This window comes from Onychostoma macrolepis, chromosome 12 (genome assembly GCF_012432095.1).
Source record: "Onychostoma macrolepis isolate SWU-2019 chromosome 12, ASM1243209v1, whole genome shotgun sequence".
In the NCBI taxonomy this organism is placed as follows: Eukaryota; Metazoa; Chordata; class Actinopteri; order Cypriniformes; family Cyprinidae; genus Onychostoma; species Onychostoma macrolepis.
Window position 1 is genome coordinate 17,532,303 of NC_081166.1, and position 19,395 is coordinate 17,551,697.

The window sequence follows — 19,395 nt, forward strand, 5'->3', positions numbered from 1 at the left end:
TTATTTGATTCATTTCATTCAATCTTTCTGAAACTCAAAGTCATACAGCCATGTAGGATGTTCTTCCAGTAGTTCTCAGCTGCTGGGTGTGGACAACAGGAAAAAAACAAAATATAATAAAATGCACTTAACCATAACAAAATAAATATACCAAATAGACCCCAAAAGCCAAGAACAAAACTACACTAAGTTAAAAAAAAGTTCTAAACTATGTTGAATAGTTCACTTTTTAATTTATGTCGACCATAATACCTATAAATCAGAATAATTCTGGCTCATTGTAATATTAATACATTTTAATATTTGATTTAAGGATATTTCTGGTCAAGTTTTTACAAGAATCAATTTTGGTACTTGAAATAACACTTGATTTCCAATGGAAAATCTGGGTCCTCAAGCAAAAGCAGCTAAGAACCACTGCTCAAAGTCTGTGTTAGATGCACGCTTATCATGTGATATTTACAAGGAGATGTCAAACAACGCAAGCAGATGAGAACAATTGTGTTGTTGTCCCTTTGCCGCTATGTCTCAGGACAGAGGAGGATCCATTTTGGAGCATTTCATGCCTCAGAGAGCAGCCTTTAAGACACGTCTGCTTGCTATTGAAATCTCCTTTATCTTTAAATAGTGCTTGAGCAATGATGCATTTAGAAGAGCTCGCCTCTCCTACATTGAGTTCTTGTATCTTTTCTTTATTAAACCTTGAGGAGCCCTACTGTGGAAGTTCTTAAAAACCTATCATCCCCTCTGATCTGTCCACCCACTAATCCACTCACGCACCCATTCATCACAGAGTTTCATTAATTCTGTTAAATAGTCTAAGTAATTCTGCGTAAGCAGATGCTTAAGCTTACAAACCACATAAAAATTCCAGACCAAATTACCTGAGAGCAATCAAAGTGCTTCTATTCTACCAAATGTTCATAGTGAACAATCTAAAAATCTAGCTAGTTTTCAGGAGCCCACCGTTCCTCTGCCAAAAGCACACGCTACAGATGAAAAGGTTAAGGAAACATTTAATGTTCTTCCATACCTGTCTGGTTTTCTTTATTCTGTAGATCAAAAATAAAGATGTTAGTTGGGCATGGTTTTGAGGCTGCTCTTTTCCATACAATAAAAGCAAATGGTAATATGGCCTGTGAAGCCCACGATTTAAAAAAAGCACCATATGACCTCTCATTTTTCACCTTCCCCCTTCACCATTTTATGGTGTTTTTCTCTTATTTTTGGAGTTTGACAGCCCTGGCCACCTTTTACTTTCATTGTGCGGAAAACATTTTCTTTTGTGCTCAATGGATGAAAGAAAACCATACAGGCTTGGAACGACTTGAAGGTAAGTGAATGACGATGGAATTGCCTTTTATTTCTCGGCTAATATGATTAAGAGAATTAAAGCTGATTAGGCAATTTCCTCAGGCTGTACAGTAATAAAGGGAGGTCTGAGTGCGGGGCATATTTGAGCACGCAGGCATGAATCAAACCAAAGAAACTTGTTCTGCTAAACCACACATGTCGCAAGAACACGTCCTTGCCTGACTCCTCAGAGAAGGCATGGAAAGCACGTAGACAAATCAGTTTGTGAAAACAATATTTACAAAATGTAATTACAAGCAAAGGCAGAGATAAGTAAAGACGTTTGAAGTTTCACTGTGACTTTGATTATGTTAGCAATGCGCTAGCTGGCAAACATATGAGATCTTGTCCTCGAAGAAGGTCGAGTAAGTTCTGGGTTTCAAACTATCAGTGAAAAAGGAGAACACAAGAGAAAAGATGATCTCAAAAGCGAGACGGGGGTGAAGTGTTTAGCTTGTGGCTGGAAGAAATGAGTGTGTCTTTGTTGGTCTGTGCTAATTATAGCAGGCACAGGCTGGGCTCAGACCTCCTCTCTCTAATAACATTTATCAGCTTCTTGTCACCAAAGACCCATTGTTCTCATCTCTCCTTAAACACTCCCCATGAACAAACTAAGAACATCTCTGAACCTCTGGGACATGTTCATGCACCTCATACACTGGCTTCCATGATTCTGAAAACATTATTAGAATATACAAAAAAAAAAAACATACATTCATCTATATAAAATTCAAGAGTATTGATCAACTCTTCGATTTCATGCTCACACACGGAAAAGCATCTCATAATAGAGTCTGTCAATGCTAAACCATGTCTTTATGAATACAGGAAGTCTGCAGTCTGAACACCAGCTTCATGGCCAATAAAGGCACTCAGCTGGCAGGACATACGGTCGACCGGCACATTAGTAATGATTCAGTCACCAAGGCCCACATCCTGTATACATTACTCTTTAACTGGTGCTATGAAAAACCATTGAGGAAACAGAGTGAATCTCAATGATAGCAATGAGACCACTGAGACATTAAACACTAATCTGCCAGAGAAAGCATAAGCAGTGTCTGTGAAACCGATAGTTAAGGCGCATGCAGATGGAGGGGCTGCTGCTCTGAATCTGACAATGACACCAAAGATTTACTTGCTGCCATTTATAGATCTGGAAAATTACAGGGAGGCAACTATTATTTGCACTGAGGGGTTGTCAAATCCATAAAAACAACCTCCCTCCCTTTGTAACCTACATTTCAAATGGGATATGATCCGTCCATTGTGGATCACTACGCTGACGACTATAAATCCTTTTTCAATAGCTCTGATCCGAGCATATTATCACACGATTATAATAACAGACGTACCCAAATAGAATTGAGCAGCTGAGCTAAAAGCACCACACAATGGTGTCCGTCAGAAGATTTAATAACAGGGTATAGACAACTATATAGAACAGGAGAAATTCACATAAGACAATGAGACAAATTCTAAACCTGGAAGATAGTAGCAGTAACCAATAAAGACATAAAAATCACTGATACCAAGATTATAGATGTTTACACAATCATAACATTTTAACCATGGGGAAATGAACAATTGCATCAACATTTTCCTATTACTGTATCACTTACTTCATGGGCTTGAAGAGCGCCTGGCCATAGTTCTGGAATGTCATGATGAGCTTCAGCTGCGTGCCTCCAGATTTCATTGCTACAGAGAGAAAAAGAGTTACGCTGAATTTTCGTATCAGGAAAATAATTTGATTATTTTTACAATTAAGCATTTAAGATAAGACTCATCATGCAAGTAGCAATAACAATGTGAAAATTCAGTTTAGAAAATTCTTCTTCCTATCATTGCAGATGGTTCTAGTCTTGCATTCGATTATAAACGGTTGAAAAAACAAAAGACAAGAAGTGTATTTTGGACATAAACACTGTCCTTGTAGGGAAGCTGATAAGACCTTTTTTTTAAAAGTGTGCTGCAATGAATTTGCAGGCAATCACAAACAGATGAAGGAAAACAAGAGACAACGCCTCGAGTCACTTAAGAAGCTTGCTGTGCCATACCAGTTTTTTAAAAGATTGCTATCTCCGCAGATTAACATGCAACTTTCTTCTAGAGTTCTTAGAAACCCTAAACAGTATATTAAGGAATAAATGTACAGTCAACTAGTCAACATAAATCAAAATAAACCCAGACCCCGACGTTAACCGGAGGGGTCTTGGATCATGCTGAATAGGTTTATTTTGTGATAATGACTGGGATTCTGTACATCATCTCACTTACTAGTAAATAAGTAAATAAACGGACATTATATTGATTTGAGGAATTACTTTATTATCTGAGAAGACAGAGAGCACAGGGTTGATGAGAGAGAGATTGGCCAGGTTACACTGGTCAGATATACAGTTCAGTGGTCATTATGCAAAACTATTCTGACCACAGATTACAGCGATCGCCCAATCAGAATCAAGTATTCAGGAGAGCCATGACTAAGTTGAGATATTGACCTAGGGGCTTCACATAAATGCAGCCCATCAAGCACAAGTCTACTTGACAATATGCATGCATGGCAGGAGATACTTTTCCACAGCATGGCGTTTGATTAAGTCTAAATTGCACGCTCTTCTCATTCATTTACCCTGCTGGAATCCACTACCAGTGAATCTCAGTCCAATTTTATTGATGCATCTGCAGCCAGAGTGCAGGAAGAGACTAGCCATTATCTTGGAGAAATTTCATTCAACGAATCTATTTAAATCTGTTAGGAAGAGCAGCACTAAAAGATGATGCTGCACTCAAATAAGGCACCATACTGCATGCAATCCTAAAATCACCTTCCTGTTTAACATTTAACTGTATTGTGTAATCTTAAATATTGTCTTACCAACACTGGTAATTCTCTGCGACACCAGATCCTTCAGCATTGCATCTATGACTGGGTTGTGCCTGGAGTAAAGCTCATACCGGTTGATCCCAATGTGGAAGCGGAGCCAATTTGGGTAGGTGTCTGAGGACATCTCACCCGTAGGAGCATAATCCCCATCTTTACCTTCCCCATTCCTACGGAGAGACAACATGTCCCAAATGCAATGAATGTTGTGCTATTTTTCATAAGCCATTTCAGGGATGACTCATATGTTGTTCTGCACCCCATGAGGTGTTTTTATTTACATTCTCAAGAACAAATGCATGAGAATAATAATAAAACAATAATTCACATTTATTATTAATAATAATAACAAATATTATAATTAATATTATTCAACTTTTATTTTACTTTATTAGTTTTGTTGTTGTTATTATTATTATTATTATCATGATCATCTTCATCATTGAGAAATCAATATTACTTGGGGAAAACATTATGTAAAGAATCTCAATTGTAGCATCTAGGAGTCTTGCAGGTGCTTAATGTGTGAGTGAGAGAAAGAAAGAAAAAAACTGAGATTCTCAACCTACCACTCTGGGTTCTCTGCAGCTTTAGGGTCAAATCTTATATCAGTGTTGACATTGAATAAAGTGTCTTCGTCAGTTAAAGGAGGCAACGGCCTGGTGTATAAAGGATGCTCAAATAGCGCAGAGAGCCTCGAACCCTTGACAGCTGCGTTCTTCAAGGTAGAGTCCCGTGCCGCGTGCCTCTTCTCGTCACCTGTCAACTGCTCAAACCTTTTCAAAGTCTCGGATCTCTCCCCAACGGTGATCTTTTCCAGCGAGTGAGAGGACAGGTTTGAGTTCGGCTCGTTGCTGAAGTCTTGAAGTATTCTGAGCGTGTGTTTATTAGGCCAGCCGGACTCTGATCCCGGCTTGGCTCGATGCTTAGCCCAGTTCTGCGGCTCTTCGCTGGGTGTGTGTGAGCACGAGCACGCGCTACTGCTCCGTCTCTCCAGCTTCGGTAACAAGTCTATCATAATGTGCATCGAGCAGGCTATAAGAAACACCATCAGAATCAAGACGCGGAATTTTCTGAAGAGGATCATCTTCAGGGTCTCCTGTTCGAGAAAAGACTTGTTTGGAAAGGCAGGGATAAAAGTGAGCAAGCGCACTACATCGCCAACAGTACATAAAACACGGGCTCCCAATTTTATGAGAAGAACACATGGAACGTTTTCGTTTTCATTTGCCAGTTTCAGGGCAGAAAGGAGGATTTATTTAGCAAAGCGCTCATCCACATCCATGCGAAACAATAATCCAGTTATTTACGTGCGCTCGCGATTAAATTCCTCCCGTGCAGTCAGACGCGAGAACAATCTCCGACACAATCACGCATAGTCTATTTCAACAGTTAATAGCTGCAGATATTTGCGAGATATAATTAAGTCAAGCCTCGTCAGATAAATGATCCACAAAAGTGCGTGTTCGCGATGCCGCGGTCCATCTCAGTGTACGGAGAAAACATCTGTCGCTATTCGTACAACGCACGAGATCGCTTTCACAGCTGCACAAGTTCATTCGCTCTTCTTATCCGATACAAATCGAGGCTGTTCAGTCGTTGAAAGCGATGAGACGCATGGCAGCCCTGGCAGGTTTCGAGAAAGTGTGGCATCGCACCTCCTTCCGTCGACAAATGTGATCTTTGGAGAAAGTTTCAGCGTTTCTTGCTGAACATCCAGCTCATGTGAAGGTGATGCTTGCCCGTTGACAGGCGCTTGAGGAAATACCTCTGTCGGATGTTCAGGGTGGGTGTGTTAAATATCATGATGCTGAAGCCCCTCGCACATAGAGGATTGGCTGAGCTTGAAAACAGCAGGACAGACAGCCCAGGCTCGCTTCTTCCTGTAGCGTCAAATTGTGCAAGAAGAGGGCGTCTGAACACACACTGCTACCCATTATTGTCTGAAATGACTTTTTAAGATGTACTTAACACGCACGCCCTAACCGCTCTCCACCACCTATTTTGGTGGAAAATTTCTGGACTCTTTCTTCATGTCACATGTCATGGAGCAGTAGGCAAAGAGTCATACTGCAATGTAAGATGAGGTAAAAATAGTATAGCCTATGCTTAAAAAAAGTGTCAACGGGATAATCTTTGTGTATGTTATACTAACATAGGTTAAGAAAAAGATGTCACTCATTGAAGGGATAGTTGAGTAAAAATGAAAATTGTCTTATCATTGTTTACACTTATGTCAATCCAAATCCCATGATTGCTGTGAAACACAAAAGAGAAGGATGACTAATTTGTGAGCAAATCATTCAGACAGGGGCGGGGGCTTTATGAATCACCTAATTTTTTTTTTTTGCATAACTTTAGAAGACTTGGAATATATTGCACAAGTTGTGTAAGCTACAGTTATGATACCTTTACTGTGTTTTTGTGTCCTGATGACTTTTTTTTTTTTTTTGGGGTGACATGGGTCTATCACTTTAAGACATACCTGTGAGTTATAAAAAGATGATCTGACATTAACTACTTTGACCTCTAATTAGACCAAAGATATATCTAGTACTTGTGCTGTGACAACAAAGCATTTAACGCAAATTTCATTGAGAAGAGGCAGTATATTAAAAGAATTAACTAAAATAATTATCATTAAAAATTTATTTTATAAATTAATTATGAATAATTCTGGTGTTTACACTTTTACAGCTTCTCTAGTCTTTTAGTCTATTAGTCTTTTGTGATTTTATATATACATATACATGTGTGTGTGTGTGTGTGTGTGTGTTTTCACATGATTTCCCAGGTATAAAAATTATACTTTTGCAATTCAAATTCCCTCATATAATGAGGCCCCCTTTGAGGTTTGGGGGCACCTTGTGGGCCCTAACCCCCTGGTTGAGAACCACTGTACATTCTTTAGTGAATTCCACAATTCCAAGTTGTAAAGCTCCACATAGCTATTTAAATAATGTGCAAGGCAGACACACACCTAGGCATAATAATGGAACAGAACAGAACAATCAAGGTAATGAAATAAAATATGCTGTTAAAATTCACTTTGATCTGATCATGAAGATGTGTATCCTAATACAAAGGGCATGTTCAGTATGTCACATGAAATGTAGACAGCACTAATTACATAACTATAATTTATTAGGTCAAATGTCACATTTCAGACAAGAGACCTGTCAAAGACTGCAATGAAAGGCTGATTGTCTGTGGAAAGAGTTAAATTCCCGGCGGTATTTGGTGACAATACTCCAAAAACAGAGCATTGTCTGTTGGTTGGATGCTCGCCTAATTAATGATCACTGATTTCAAACAAGGTTCGATTTCGCTGTGAGAGAGCTTCTTTCCTCTAGTCACATCACTGCATTTTCTGTGATACGAACCTGAGCTCTAACTTTTGTCGTTCTGGGAAAAATAACAGTTAACCGCCTGCAGGATCTGGCCTAACATACTGTAGATATAACTCTCCCTATAACAATAACTCTGTGTCATTCGCCTGTGTCGTATCTAAAGCAAGGGTGTCAAAAATGACCACAATACAAGCCATTTAAACCAGAATGCACAACTAGTGTCAACACTGTGTCCAACTCCATCACATCTCTCACTATCGAGGAGGCCAGCAGAATGGCACTGGCTAGAGAGAGAGCTCTACAGATGGCAAAGGCAACTCCGAGGATTTGTTCCTTTCAAAGCGCTGACTACAGCAGAGGCTGTAAATAAGCCTGAATAGATTTATGACCACTCCTGTATGTCTCTGCAAGGTATCAGGGTGGACCATTAGATACAGTTCTGTGGACAGAGATAGGGGATTATGCTGAAGATAGAGATACAGATACAGATAGGGCTAGGGCATGAAAGCATTGGCTGACATCTCTATTCATTATTTAGTCAGAGATTTATGCTACAATTTGCTCGGATGGCGATAGAGAGTGAGTGCGTGGGTTTGATGGAAGTTGAAATTAATTTAGAGTAGTCAATATGCTTTAAGTGACACCTATGTGATCAGAAGAGAACAGTGAGGAGGTGTAATGGGATTGATTTCATCTTTACATTAGCATTAAATAAGGCACATTTCAGTGTAAGGAAAGTGCTCACTTTTCCACATGACCTCACAAAACTCTCCAGAAGCATAATTGTTTCTACAGCATTAATTTATTATTCATATCTTACTGTATTACATACATCCAAAAGGCATACTTAAGTGTATAAAAGCACAACTTGCTAATGAATTATGAGATGGATCACGGCACTTTTTTAGTAATGCTACCACTTTTGCTTTTGCTGAAGACACGCATAGAATTGTCTCTGTATAATTTATGGATATAACTTATGCGCATTGCCACATTTTGTCTGTTTTTAGAGGACTGAATCTATGAAGCTGAGGTAGCAAGAACTGAATTGATGCAGAAAAAACATCCGGTAAGAACACATTGAAAAATCACAAAAGTAAATAAAAATGATAAAACCATAAACATTATTATGACTCAAATGAAGTAAAATTCAAATAAAAAGTCTGACACCATATTCATGTCAGTCCTCTGTTGTGTGTGTCATGTGTTCCCGCCTCTTGTGTCCATATTTGGTCTTGTTCCTGTCCTTGTTAAGTGTGATTATTAGTTAAGTCTTGTCCAGCTGTGTTTTAGTAATTATCAGTAATTGTCATGTGTATTTAGTTCCTGCCTGTTTAGTTAGTTTTCGTCTGGTCTACTCGTTATTCCCCGGTGTTCCTGTCTGTGTGAACCTTGCCTTGCCTTGTCTTGCCCTGTCCTGATGTTATCATTAAAGACTATTATTTTGAAGTTTATCCTTGTCTCCGTGTTCCTTGTTCCTCCCTGCTGTGTGCACCGTGACAATTCAGGGCCGTCCTGTGGCCCCTCACTGACCATATTAATGGTAGAAATTATTTTGATTATAACAGCAAATTAAAACAATAAATAAAGTAAAATAAAATAGAATGGTTTGGGATCCTTTCCAGAAGGGGAAACAAGCAGTTCATATATGTGACCCTGGACGACAAAACCAGTCTTAAGTGTCAATTTATCGAAATTGAGATTTATACATCATCTGAAAGCTGAATAAATAAGCTTTCCATTGATGTATGGTTTCTTAGGATCAGACAATATTTGGCTGAGATGCAACTGAAAATCTGGAATCTGAGGCTGCAAAAAAAATCGAAATATTGAGAGAATTGCCTAAATTTGTCCAAATTAAGTTCTTAGCAATGCATATTACTAATCAGAAATTTTGATATATTTACGATAAGAAATTTACAAAATATCTTCATGGAACATGATCTTTACTTAATATCCTAATGATTTTTGGCATAAAATAAAAATCGATAATTTTGACCCATACAATGTATTTTTGGCTATTACTACAAATATACCCCAGCGATATAAGACTGGTTTTGTGATCCAGGGTCACATATGTTAATGACCAAGATTGTAAAACTTGCCTTTAAAGAAATAAACACAATGCATGTGTAAATGAAGCACCTTGGAATGTGCAGACTATGAATTAATATGCAAATTTAGGCTGTGTTTTTTAGTCATTTAAATAAATTACAAGAACTATATTTCTAAACATTGTTAAGTATATTATTTTAGATTTCAGACTGATTTACTGAAATAGCATTCCAGTTAAATTAGAAAGAAGAAAAAAAAAAACACGTCATTTTTGTTTACCTTCATATGCACAGCCATCTACAGTAAACAAACAGTGTCTTATGATATAGAAATACGGTGATTTTTATGATAGCAGAAGAGGTAAACAGTGTCCTCATGAAGAGATTGTACTCCGGTGCCAGCAGATATGTGGTAACACACAAGACTAAAATAAGCCAGAGCAGTAACATTATGAAAGATCTGCCTGTCCCTGCACTCTCACATTGCCCCCCACTCTCTTCCGTCTTCACCCTTTTTATTTATAGCAACATTTTGCAACTACACCTCTTTGGTCTATATGTTTGTTTAAGCGAGCGTCCAGAAGTGAGAGGTCACACAACCAAAGCATGCGATGTTTATGTCTTGAGTGGATGAACTAGAGAAATAAGTTGCGCACTACAGGCCCCATATAACACTATAATTAGCTCTGCGCGGATGGTTTTAATGAGTGTGAGGTTTGACAGTGAAGCTTTCTAACTCAAATGATTTCGTTGGGCTTGTTTATTCCAGTGTGTGGGTTTTAATGTGTGTCCCAAGGGATGGCTGGTCAGCACTGATTATAGTAACAACCCCCTTGCCCTGTCCAAATAACAGTCATCTGCTCCACACTGTTTGTTATTTTGCTCAAGCACTATATATATATTCAAGCTGCAAATGACAGCCAAAGATTTTTGGTCTGTTGTCATAGACCAGCATCACTAAGCGAAGGAACTCAGCTGGATGATTTGAATAAATGTAAGACTTATTCACTCATGAATCCGACTGTACAGCCGAGATTAAGAATATTACCGTTGCATCTGAGAATTAATTTGCATATCTCATGGTAATTTGAAGGAGGGTTGTTGTCATTAGCACATAAATTAGCAAATCCTACTTGTGCGAACATGATCACACACATCTGCTTAGGTTGGACTGGTAAGATCTACCTTACCTTCCGCTAATCATTCTGTTGAAGATTCATATGTATTATTCAATGGAATTATTTGATGTGCCGGTGCAGATGATTAGAGTGCAGAGCTTCCTGTCTGAATGTGGCTGCAGCGTGTGGGCCATTCACCTTTTTATTCAGCACAACCTGCTATTTTAACCTTGTGATGAGTCAGTAATCACCAATGGTCGGAAGGTTGCTCCCATGAGTCTACAACCAGCATTTTCTGAGAATAGGGTACAAAACAGGGCCTGAAACTGAAGGGGAAAATAAGAAGTCATTACAGTAACGGGGTAACAAATTTATAGCCTTAATTAAACTGTCACTCATTAGGTAATTGCTAGTTTGGGACCAAATGTTGGTTTGTAGTTATGAATAAACTTAGAATATTTGTATGATAATTTGGTCTATTTTTGCATTTATTTATTTATTTATTTTTCATCACAAAATGTGAGACACAGATAAAAATCTTTTTTAAATTAATTATATTTTATTTTGAAAATGAAAGATAAATGAATGAACATTAATTTAATTAAAACATTAAAAATATTGGTCACACTTTATTTTAAGGTCCAATTCTTGCTATTAAAAACCATTAACTACAACTTTTGCCTCAATAAACTTCAAATATGCTGCTTATTAACAGTTAGTAAAGTAGTTGTTAAGTTTAGATATTGGGCAGGATTAGGGATGTAGAATATAGTCGTGCAGAATATGTGCTTTAGAATTACTAATATGTTAATAATAAGCATGCTAATAAGCAACTAGTTAATATAGTGAGAATTGGTCTCTATACTAAAGTGTTACCAAAAATATTTTTAATTATAGTTATCTGAATGTCAAATTAAGAGTTTATCAGAATTTTGATGGATAATTGTTGGAAACAGTTGAGAATGTCAAGACCTATGAAAAAGGATCAAGCCAAAAGTCATAATTGTTAAGGCAGGGATACAGAGACTTTGTTGTTATTGTTAACTAAAACTTTAACTAAAATTAGTTTTCATTAATTGAAAAAAATAAATAAAAATACATTATATATATTAGATGAAAAACAAAACCCAAAGAACTTACATTAAAAATCAGACATTTTGTCTTGGTAACTAACTGAAATAAAATATGTTTAACTTTAACTGAATTTTAAATGAAGTGAAGTTAAATTACAAATATTTGGGGAAAAAGTAATAAAAATGACAAAAGCAAAATAGCAAAATTACTAAACCTTAAACTAAAATGAATTTATATCAAATAAAATTTGAAACATTAATAAATACTGTACTCATATATAAATAATACTAAAATAACACAAACCATATTATTCATATGGATTAATATGAATTCTTCTGTCATCTCCTCACTCCTAGAAGTCAAAGCTATTGAGAAATAATTCATTTAAAATGTGTGGTGTATAATATTCATCACAACAATTTCAAACCTCGACTTGCATGTCTGACTCCCCTCATTAATTGAATATACAGCTGTATTGATGTTTAGCCATTATAATTAGCTGTATGAACTCAAAGTTTTCCCCAAACTTTCCAAAAGGCGAACTTTCTCTCTGCTGTCTTGACTGTTTCCTTCTCTCCACAATCGTACCACTCACAGCTCCCCTACATGGCAATTATGTGAGTGCTGACTCGGCGGGTTATCTTCTAGCAGTTATAAGTTAGTAGACACTTGGCTGTGGCAGGTAGCAGTGCTTGCTAAGACCTTTATTACCAGGGCTGTCTCCCTGCAAAATGTCACCATGGTGTATTGTTAGGAGGCAAGATTCAAACACCTGCATAAACATGAGGTTACAGAGTATTGGCAGAGCTGTTCTGCCTGAGCTAGGCTAAGGAAGCTGTCAGGTCATGGCGACTTAACTCATAGTTCAGTTATTTAGTACATCACTACATGTGTGGCAGACACAGGAACAGAAAACCAGTGAAATACTCACACCCTCAGCGTGCAGCTGCCGTACGCTAAAACGGCTGTGCTCGGCAGATCTTGATTACCTTTTTCCTTGCTTTAGCATTATTTTTAACATATTTCACAGCACATACTTCATCATTTCAGAAAAAAGATTCTGCTAAATGAGAGCCGTGTATTTATTTAGCTCTCTATGTACAGAGAGTCTGTTATTAGCATTGTTTAAATGGGTGTGAAATGTCTTGCTTGAGAGAAGCTAGACGTTTTGAGGTTCTAAACGGGATCTTAATAGTCTCACACATATTTAAGTGGTTTTGTGCGTTTGCCAATTACCAGCTTAAAAATAGTTTCTTGTAGAAATGCTAATTCTGGCACTGTGAAGGCTGGAAGTCTAACGTGAGTGCCGTATCTGTTATCAGTCTCACATAGACACAGTGTAGGGCCTAAAAATCTGAGCATGTTGAAAGCACAATGATAGTAATATGTAAATGCATGCAAATTATATGCTTTACTGTAATGGGCAGGTCCAGTCTGTCATGAGGACAGAGCTAGATTCCGTGAAGGTTGAGCTTTCCTTCAGTGTAACCGTAACGTAGACTGACCTCTCTGATAGGGTGTGTGGGACTTTCCCTGAGGGTAAACACGAGCATTGCTAGTCCCCAACAGAACAAAAGCTTTATTGAAGAGCGATTGTGATTCTGTGTCCTCACGTTGCCTTATCAAGTGTCACGAGAAACCCAATGTCATGTTTTGTTCTTTTGCTTTGCCACTGCTGACATAAGGATTTAAAAGGCATTTGTATTAGAAGAAAGTTCTGTATTTTAAATATTAAATATAATATTACATAAATATGAAATATTACATTATGTAAATATAAAATATAAATAAAAATGACTCTAGCACCATCCTAAAAATGTGTCAAACATGTAAACTATTCCTTTAAAATTGTCAGGTTTCTCATGAACAAAGCATGATAACTTTTTAGAGACCTGCTGTTTGAAAGATACCATCCAGATTGACCAAACAATCAGGATTTGTCAGAACATTATGTATAGCTGGCCTTTAAGCATTTATTCCTTTAAGCAATGATTTTTCTAAACACTCATTAACACAGAGGGTGATTCATCTATTTATTTAGCTGAGCAGGAAGAATTCATATTTGATTTATCATCTGAAATATCTGGACCTTCAATTTTGAATTCTTTGAATACTCTAATGATGTTCTTTAAAAACAACAAAAGACTCAAATTGATGCGCATGTACTTTGTGTAACACTTAAAGGGATAGTTGAAAATTCTGTCATTAATTACTCATCCTCATGTCTTTCCAAATCCGTACGACCTTTGTTTATCTTCGAAATACAAATGTTGCTGGGCAACCAGGTGAGACACACAGGGCCATGACCGATCTAAAGTCTCCAGATAGAAATGTTTTGCCCATTCTCAATGAGAAAGTTCTCGAACAACACTGCTCAAAAAAGTTGCCCCGTGTATCATCACCTTAAGCAGCAGTGATTCGCTCCTGAATGATTCAGTGTTCTGAACAAATCGAGTGAATAATTTAATGACTCAAAAGATATAACTTGCAGAAAGGTCACTGAAGAATCCCCACAACTAATACTACATTAACAGTCTGTCTGCACTGTAAAAAATAATTGTAATTTTAACTGTAAAATTTTGTAAAAACGCTACGGGAAAAAAAACCTTAATAGGTTAACAGTAAGTTCCCGTACTATATACAGGGAAAAACTGTAAAAGATCTAACCAGACATTTAATGTAATTTTACAGTAAAATGCTGTAAATTGTACAGTTTTTAGAAGTAAAAAAGAACAAATAAATGTATCATTTACAGTCAAAACCTGTAAACTATATTCCCAGAATTCCCTGCGTGACACTCCACATTTGAAAGTATTTTGTTTAAAATAATCATGTTTTTTTAATAGTTTTTGTTATCAGTTATGCACGTTTGGGTTTTATGTTACATCTTCTGTTGTTTAATGAAAGTTTATTGCATTATTTAAGTATCGTGTGTTACCATGATGGTGTTTTGTGTTTGCATGAATGACTCTGTGCACCTTCTATATATTAGTATATACTTCTGCTTGTGGCGAAGCTACTTGTGATGATCTTTGATTCTTCATGTGGCTTTCTCTTTCACCACCTGCATTATTATGGTGGTTGTCAGTATGTTAAAGGTACAAAACAGATTTTAATAGCAGTGTGCGTTGTTGAATTTACTGGTTTACATTCAAATTTTCTTGTACAGTTTTTGGCCGTAAAGGTGTTTACAGTTTTTCTGTATTTTGTACAAAATTATTCTGGCAACCACAGCTGCTAAATAAAATTTGAGGTTTGGAATTAAGTGTATAATTACAATTAGTATTCACATTGGATATTAGTATTATTTTACTAAGAAAACTCATGAAAGTACAAAGAAAGCTCATGAAATGAAGTATTGCCTTTTTGTGACAACTCACTCTGTTTGTACAAAAGCAGTAGTCTGCCTAGCAGCAAACACGAAAAACAAAACACAATGCCCTTCATTCTTTATTTCAACTCATACATCTAATGAAACCTAATATTCTCCAGCTTCCGTAGAGCACGTGGAACAAAGGAAAGGAGCAATTTACCTCGTGCCTGTGTATGTGAATTAAGCCCCCTCCCTTGTCAATGAAAGGACAATGCAAATTGTTAAGAGCAAAAAGGTCACACTGTCTGCGGCAGCAATCTGAGAGCGGAATTTTCCAGGAGAAATCCAATTAGAACAGCCGGGAAAAAAACGGTCCAACATCTCCACCTTTGCTCAACAAGACCTTTAACTTTAGTCTAGCATGTTGCTGCAGCACCTCCTGTGCTCTTCACCTACAGAGGTGTGCTTTGTCAGGGGGTCAAGATATATCAAACATCCAATTAGAGCGTTGTAACAGATACCCACACACACATACACACATTGGTCTCTTCTCATTACACGTGGGAGCCGAACCTCTGTCTGTTAGTTCTGGCCCTGCAGGCTCACTTTCCCCTTACAATATTAGATCAGCCATCAGAGAATGCAGCATGGGCCCTTCAACACGTTCACAGGCACAAGCCATGGAGCTCATTTCAGAGAAATATATGTAAGATGAAAACACAGAATAATGGCTTCCAGCATACATTTTCGTTTTCCACACCTCCATAAAATGCATTTTATGTGAATATACTTGTAAAAGATAATAAACATATTCGAGGCTAGTGCTAACCGACGTTAGGTTAGCATTTTAGGATTAGTTTTGAGTAATGACATCATTAAATGTTTTCACTTACTAATAAACTACTAAAATTAGACTAAAACTGTGTCCAAAGCATTTTATTTTTAAATCTAACAGAATAATGTTTTATTTTTGTTCTATGAAAATCACATCGAATGCCTTTTATGCATAGATTTTATCAGCTCAATCTTAAAATATGAAGCTCTATCTTTTAAAAAATATTATTTATTTGTTTTGTTTAAATTAAATTGTTCAAATGGTTTAAATTAAAATGTTTAAATTATAAATCGGATCTATAAATCTTAATCTCTATCTTAGGAGTGAAATAAACATACCATTTCAATATTTTTGTGTCAAAATGCTTTATTTAAATTATTATTATTTTTTTTAATATGATTTTCCCTCAGTTGTGGCATCATTTTTACCACACAATTTTGCTTCATAAAGCCTTTTTCATATTGATTTACCAATGACACAGCAGTATCAGTGAAGAGCTTAAAATGAATCATAAAACCAGCATATTGTGAAATATGAAAATTATATCACTTTTGAACAGAACATTTTATTCTGTCATTTCCATTCGCATTTGTCAAAAAATGCAAATAAATAAAAAGAAACATTTAATTATATATTTAAGATCAATAAAATGCTAGCTGAATTTAGCCTTTGCAAGAAAAAGGACATTGGCCATTTTTTTTTTACAAAAAAGTATTTTCTACTGAATCATATGATGTAATCTTAATCACTTATGACATGGTAACATTACTTTGGAGGGTATTTTTATTACTTAAAAGAATAAAAATGACATAATTCTGTCAAAATAAGCTTGTGAGAGTATAAGAAAATTGTGTTTACACACAACAAGTGCACAGAGCCAAAAATGCCCATAACTGAAGAAATGCCCAAGCATTGTTTAAACACACTCTGCCATTCCTGTTAAAAACATGGCTGTGTACTGTTACACGTAATTGTAAAGGATGTGTATAGGCCTTGGAGATATCTCTGTTGTGCATCCATCAGATATTACATACATTATTTATCTTTCCCCTCCTGGTCCCAGGTTGCTTTGAGTCACAAAGACGCTCCCCAGCCCTTCTTCACCTGACCTAGAGTAGCTCCCAAACAGTAATTGTCTACATCAATAAAGCTTTCATATTGCATCCAATTCTCTCCTTTACACTGTATCACTGGGTGGAGGACATCATAATTTCATTGAAAGGAAAATGGGGCAGAGGCTGAAATAATATCTATATTACTCTCAGAGACGAGAGGGGGAAGGGACAGAGCTGTCCGGTTTGCGAGAGCCAATGATTTTTCTTTCTTTCTTTCTTTATGATCTGGCCTCCCAATTACCTGGCAGTGATCTTGTGTAGAGAGAGGAAATGGATCTATAACTCATTTACACTACTGTCAATGAGGCCACAGCGGGCCTTGGTTTCTTAGTAGCCAAGGAAAAGGGGATAGATTACTGTCAAAAATGATGAGCTCGTAATAGGAAATGTCCTTCGTTTGTTTTGATATCATCTTTTGGGTCCCTAGATGACTAATGAGGTCATTTCTATGCTTGGTTTAGTCATAAAGGACCCATGATTGAGATGAGATACACAATATGAACGTGAAAACATTAATAAATGTATAAACAATTAACCCACAAGTTCTTGATCAAGAAAGGAGAGACAAATCACAAAACAACCAATTCTTGCAACCAAAATATCCATCACTTATCCTGAGAGGTTATTAAAAAATCACTGTCAGTAATAGCAGCATTCATTCTCATCTTAATATTAAACAACAGGTTGCTTTTATGAGATTTGAAAGCCTGGGGTATGTTATTTTGACTGACCTTTGAGGGGATCAGAAGAGACTTGAACATTAACTGCCGGCCACTGATTCCTGCTCTCTCAAACCACTGATGTGGCTTATAAAGCACAGCTTTGATTAAGACTGCAAGATTTAGACATGAAATTCAAATTGAGATGAGCTTCAAAAGAAGCCACATCAGCAACTGAATTTCAATCTAACAGCCTGAGCAGAGGACAGAAAGTTGAGTGGGAAGCTCATCGTGATAAGAAGTCTCATTTGAAGGATGTCCAACAAGGCTGATAGGTGCTAAATATTCTTATCTGACATATTTCACAATGACTCCTTTCAAACTCTAAGATCTGTGACATGGCTGTAATGTTGTACTGGGAGTTTCATAATGTCTCGATCAACATTAATTGATAGGCCTGTTTACACCTTCAGTTTGTAATAAGGGCAACGCTTTATTTTGATAGTTTAGACATTCTACTAACTTTGTTACTTTGCAAGAACATGTAAACTTGTTCTATTAACCATAACCTAACAGTCTTATCTCTAATGAGAGTTAGTTGACATGTAGTTACAAAGTTATTTACAGTATAGTTAGTAGAATGTCTAAAGTGGAAATAAAATAAAGAAATAAAGTGTTACCTCAATGAACATTTACTTTTAGTCTAAATCAGCTGGCAGCATTATCTAAATCCAAGAGTGATTTTAATTTTATTTCCAAAACAATAGGACTTTTGAATAAATTGTATTGAATGAACAGACAATAAATATATATAAAAAAGTAAACTTAAAGTCAAGATTTTTAGATGATCTTACATTCTGTAATCACACTTGAAGTTAAGTCATTTTGACGTGCAAAATTGTGCAGAATTCCTGGTGAAATATTACCAAGGAGGTCTATAATATCTGGAGAAAATGTAATCGTATCTGTAAGCGTTGTCATTCATCTCAATGGAAGTCAGTTGGCACAGGGTTCTCTTGAACTATGGAGGCTGCCATCTTTCCTTATGGGCACTGCATTACAGGAATATTTGTCATGTGACTGATCACATGACAAATGGCAGTAGACAGGGAAACATGTAAGCCCATTTTACGCTTCTACAAGCCCTCCAAAAATGTAAAACTTATAGCCAAAATGAAATACTTGCGATTTGTATGTTAAAGTTATGTTAGTTGGAATTGTATTTATTTATGTGTAAAAATACACAGTGTTTTGCTGTTTTAATAGTGTAGTTACAGTATCTACCAGCAGGGGCTATTGGGACTCACCAGTTTTCACGTGGCTCAAATATAGAGCAGGGCTCAACAACTCATCCACTTTCCTGCAAAACGTTTAGCTCCAACCCTGATCAGTCTCATCTGAACAAGCTGATCAAGGTCTATTAGAAAGCTATAGTAACTCAACAGGACAGTGGATCTTCGGGACAGAGTTGTCCCTATCTCTCAATGACCAGATTTGCAGTAGTGTGTAAACTGATACATGCATGAGATATGAGTTACTTTGGATAAATGGGCATTCTAATGCATTAATTAAATTAATTCCTTAGCAAAATAAGTTGGCCTGTTTCGATGTCGAACACAATAAAAAACAATTATTTG

General features: G+C 36.7%; 1 protein-coding gene across 2 annotated transcripts in view; it reads right to left on the reverse strand.

Moving 5' to 3' along the window:
- The window catches only part of fam20cb (FAM20C golgi associated secretory pathway kinase b), a 46,732-nt gene extending 40,621 nt beyond the window's left edge, over positions 1 to 6,111 (reverse strand). For both annotated transcript variants that reach the window (XM_058794345.1, XM_058794346.1), the window contains exons 1-3: positions 4,810 to 6,111; positions 4,235 to 4,410; positions 2,976 to 3,054 (exon numbers count right to left, since the gene is read on the reverse strand). In XM_058794345.1, the coding sequence (XP_058650328.1) occupies positions 2,976 to 3,054; positions 4,235 to 4,410; positions 4,810 to 5,327 (773 nt within the window). In that variant the 5' untranslated portion in view covers positions 5,328 to 6,111. The remainder of the gene's footprint in view (positions 1 to 2,975; positions 3,055 to 4,234; positions 4,411 to 4,809) is intronic.
- Between the last annotated feature and the right edge of the window lie 13,284 nt (positions 6,112 to 19,395).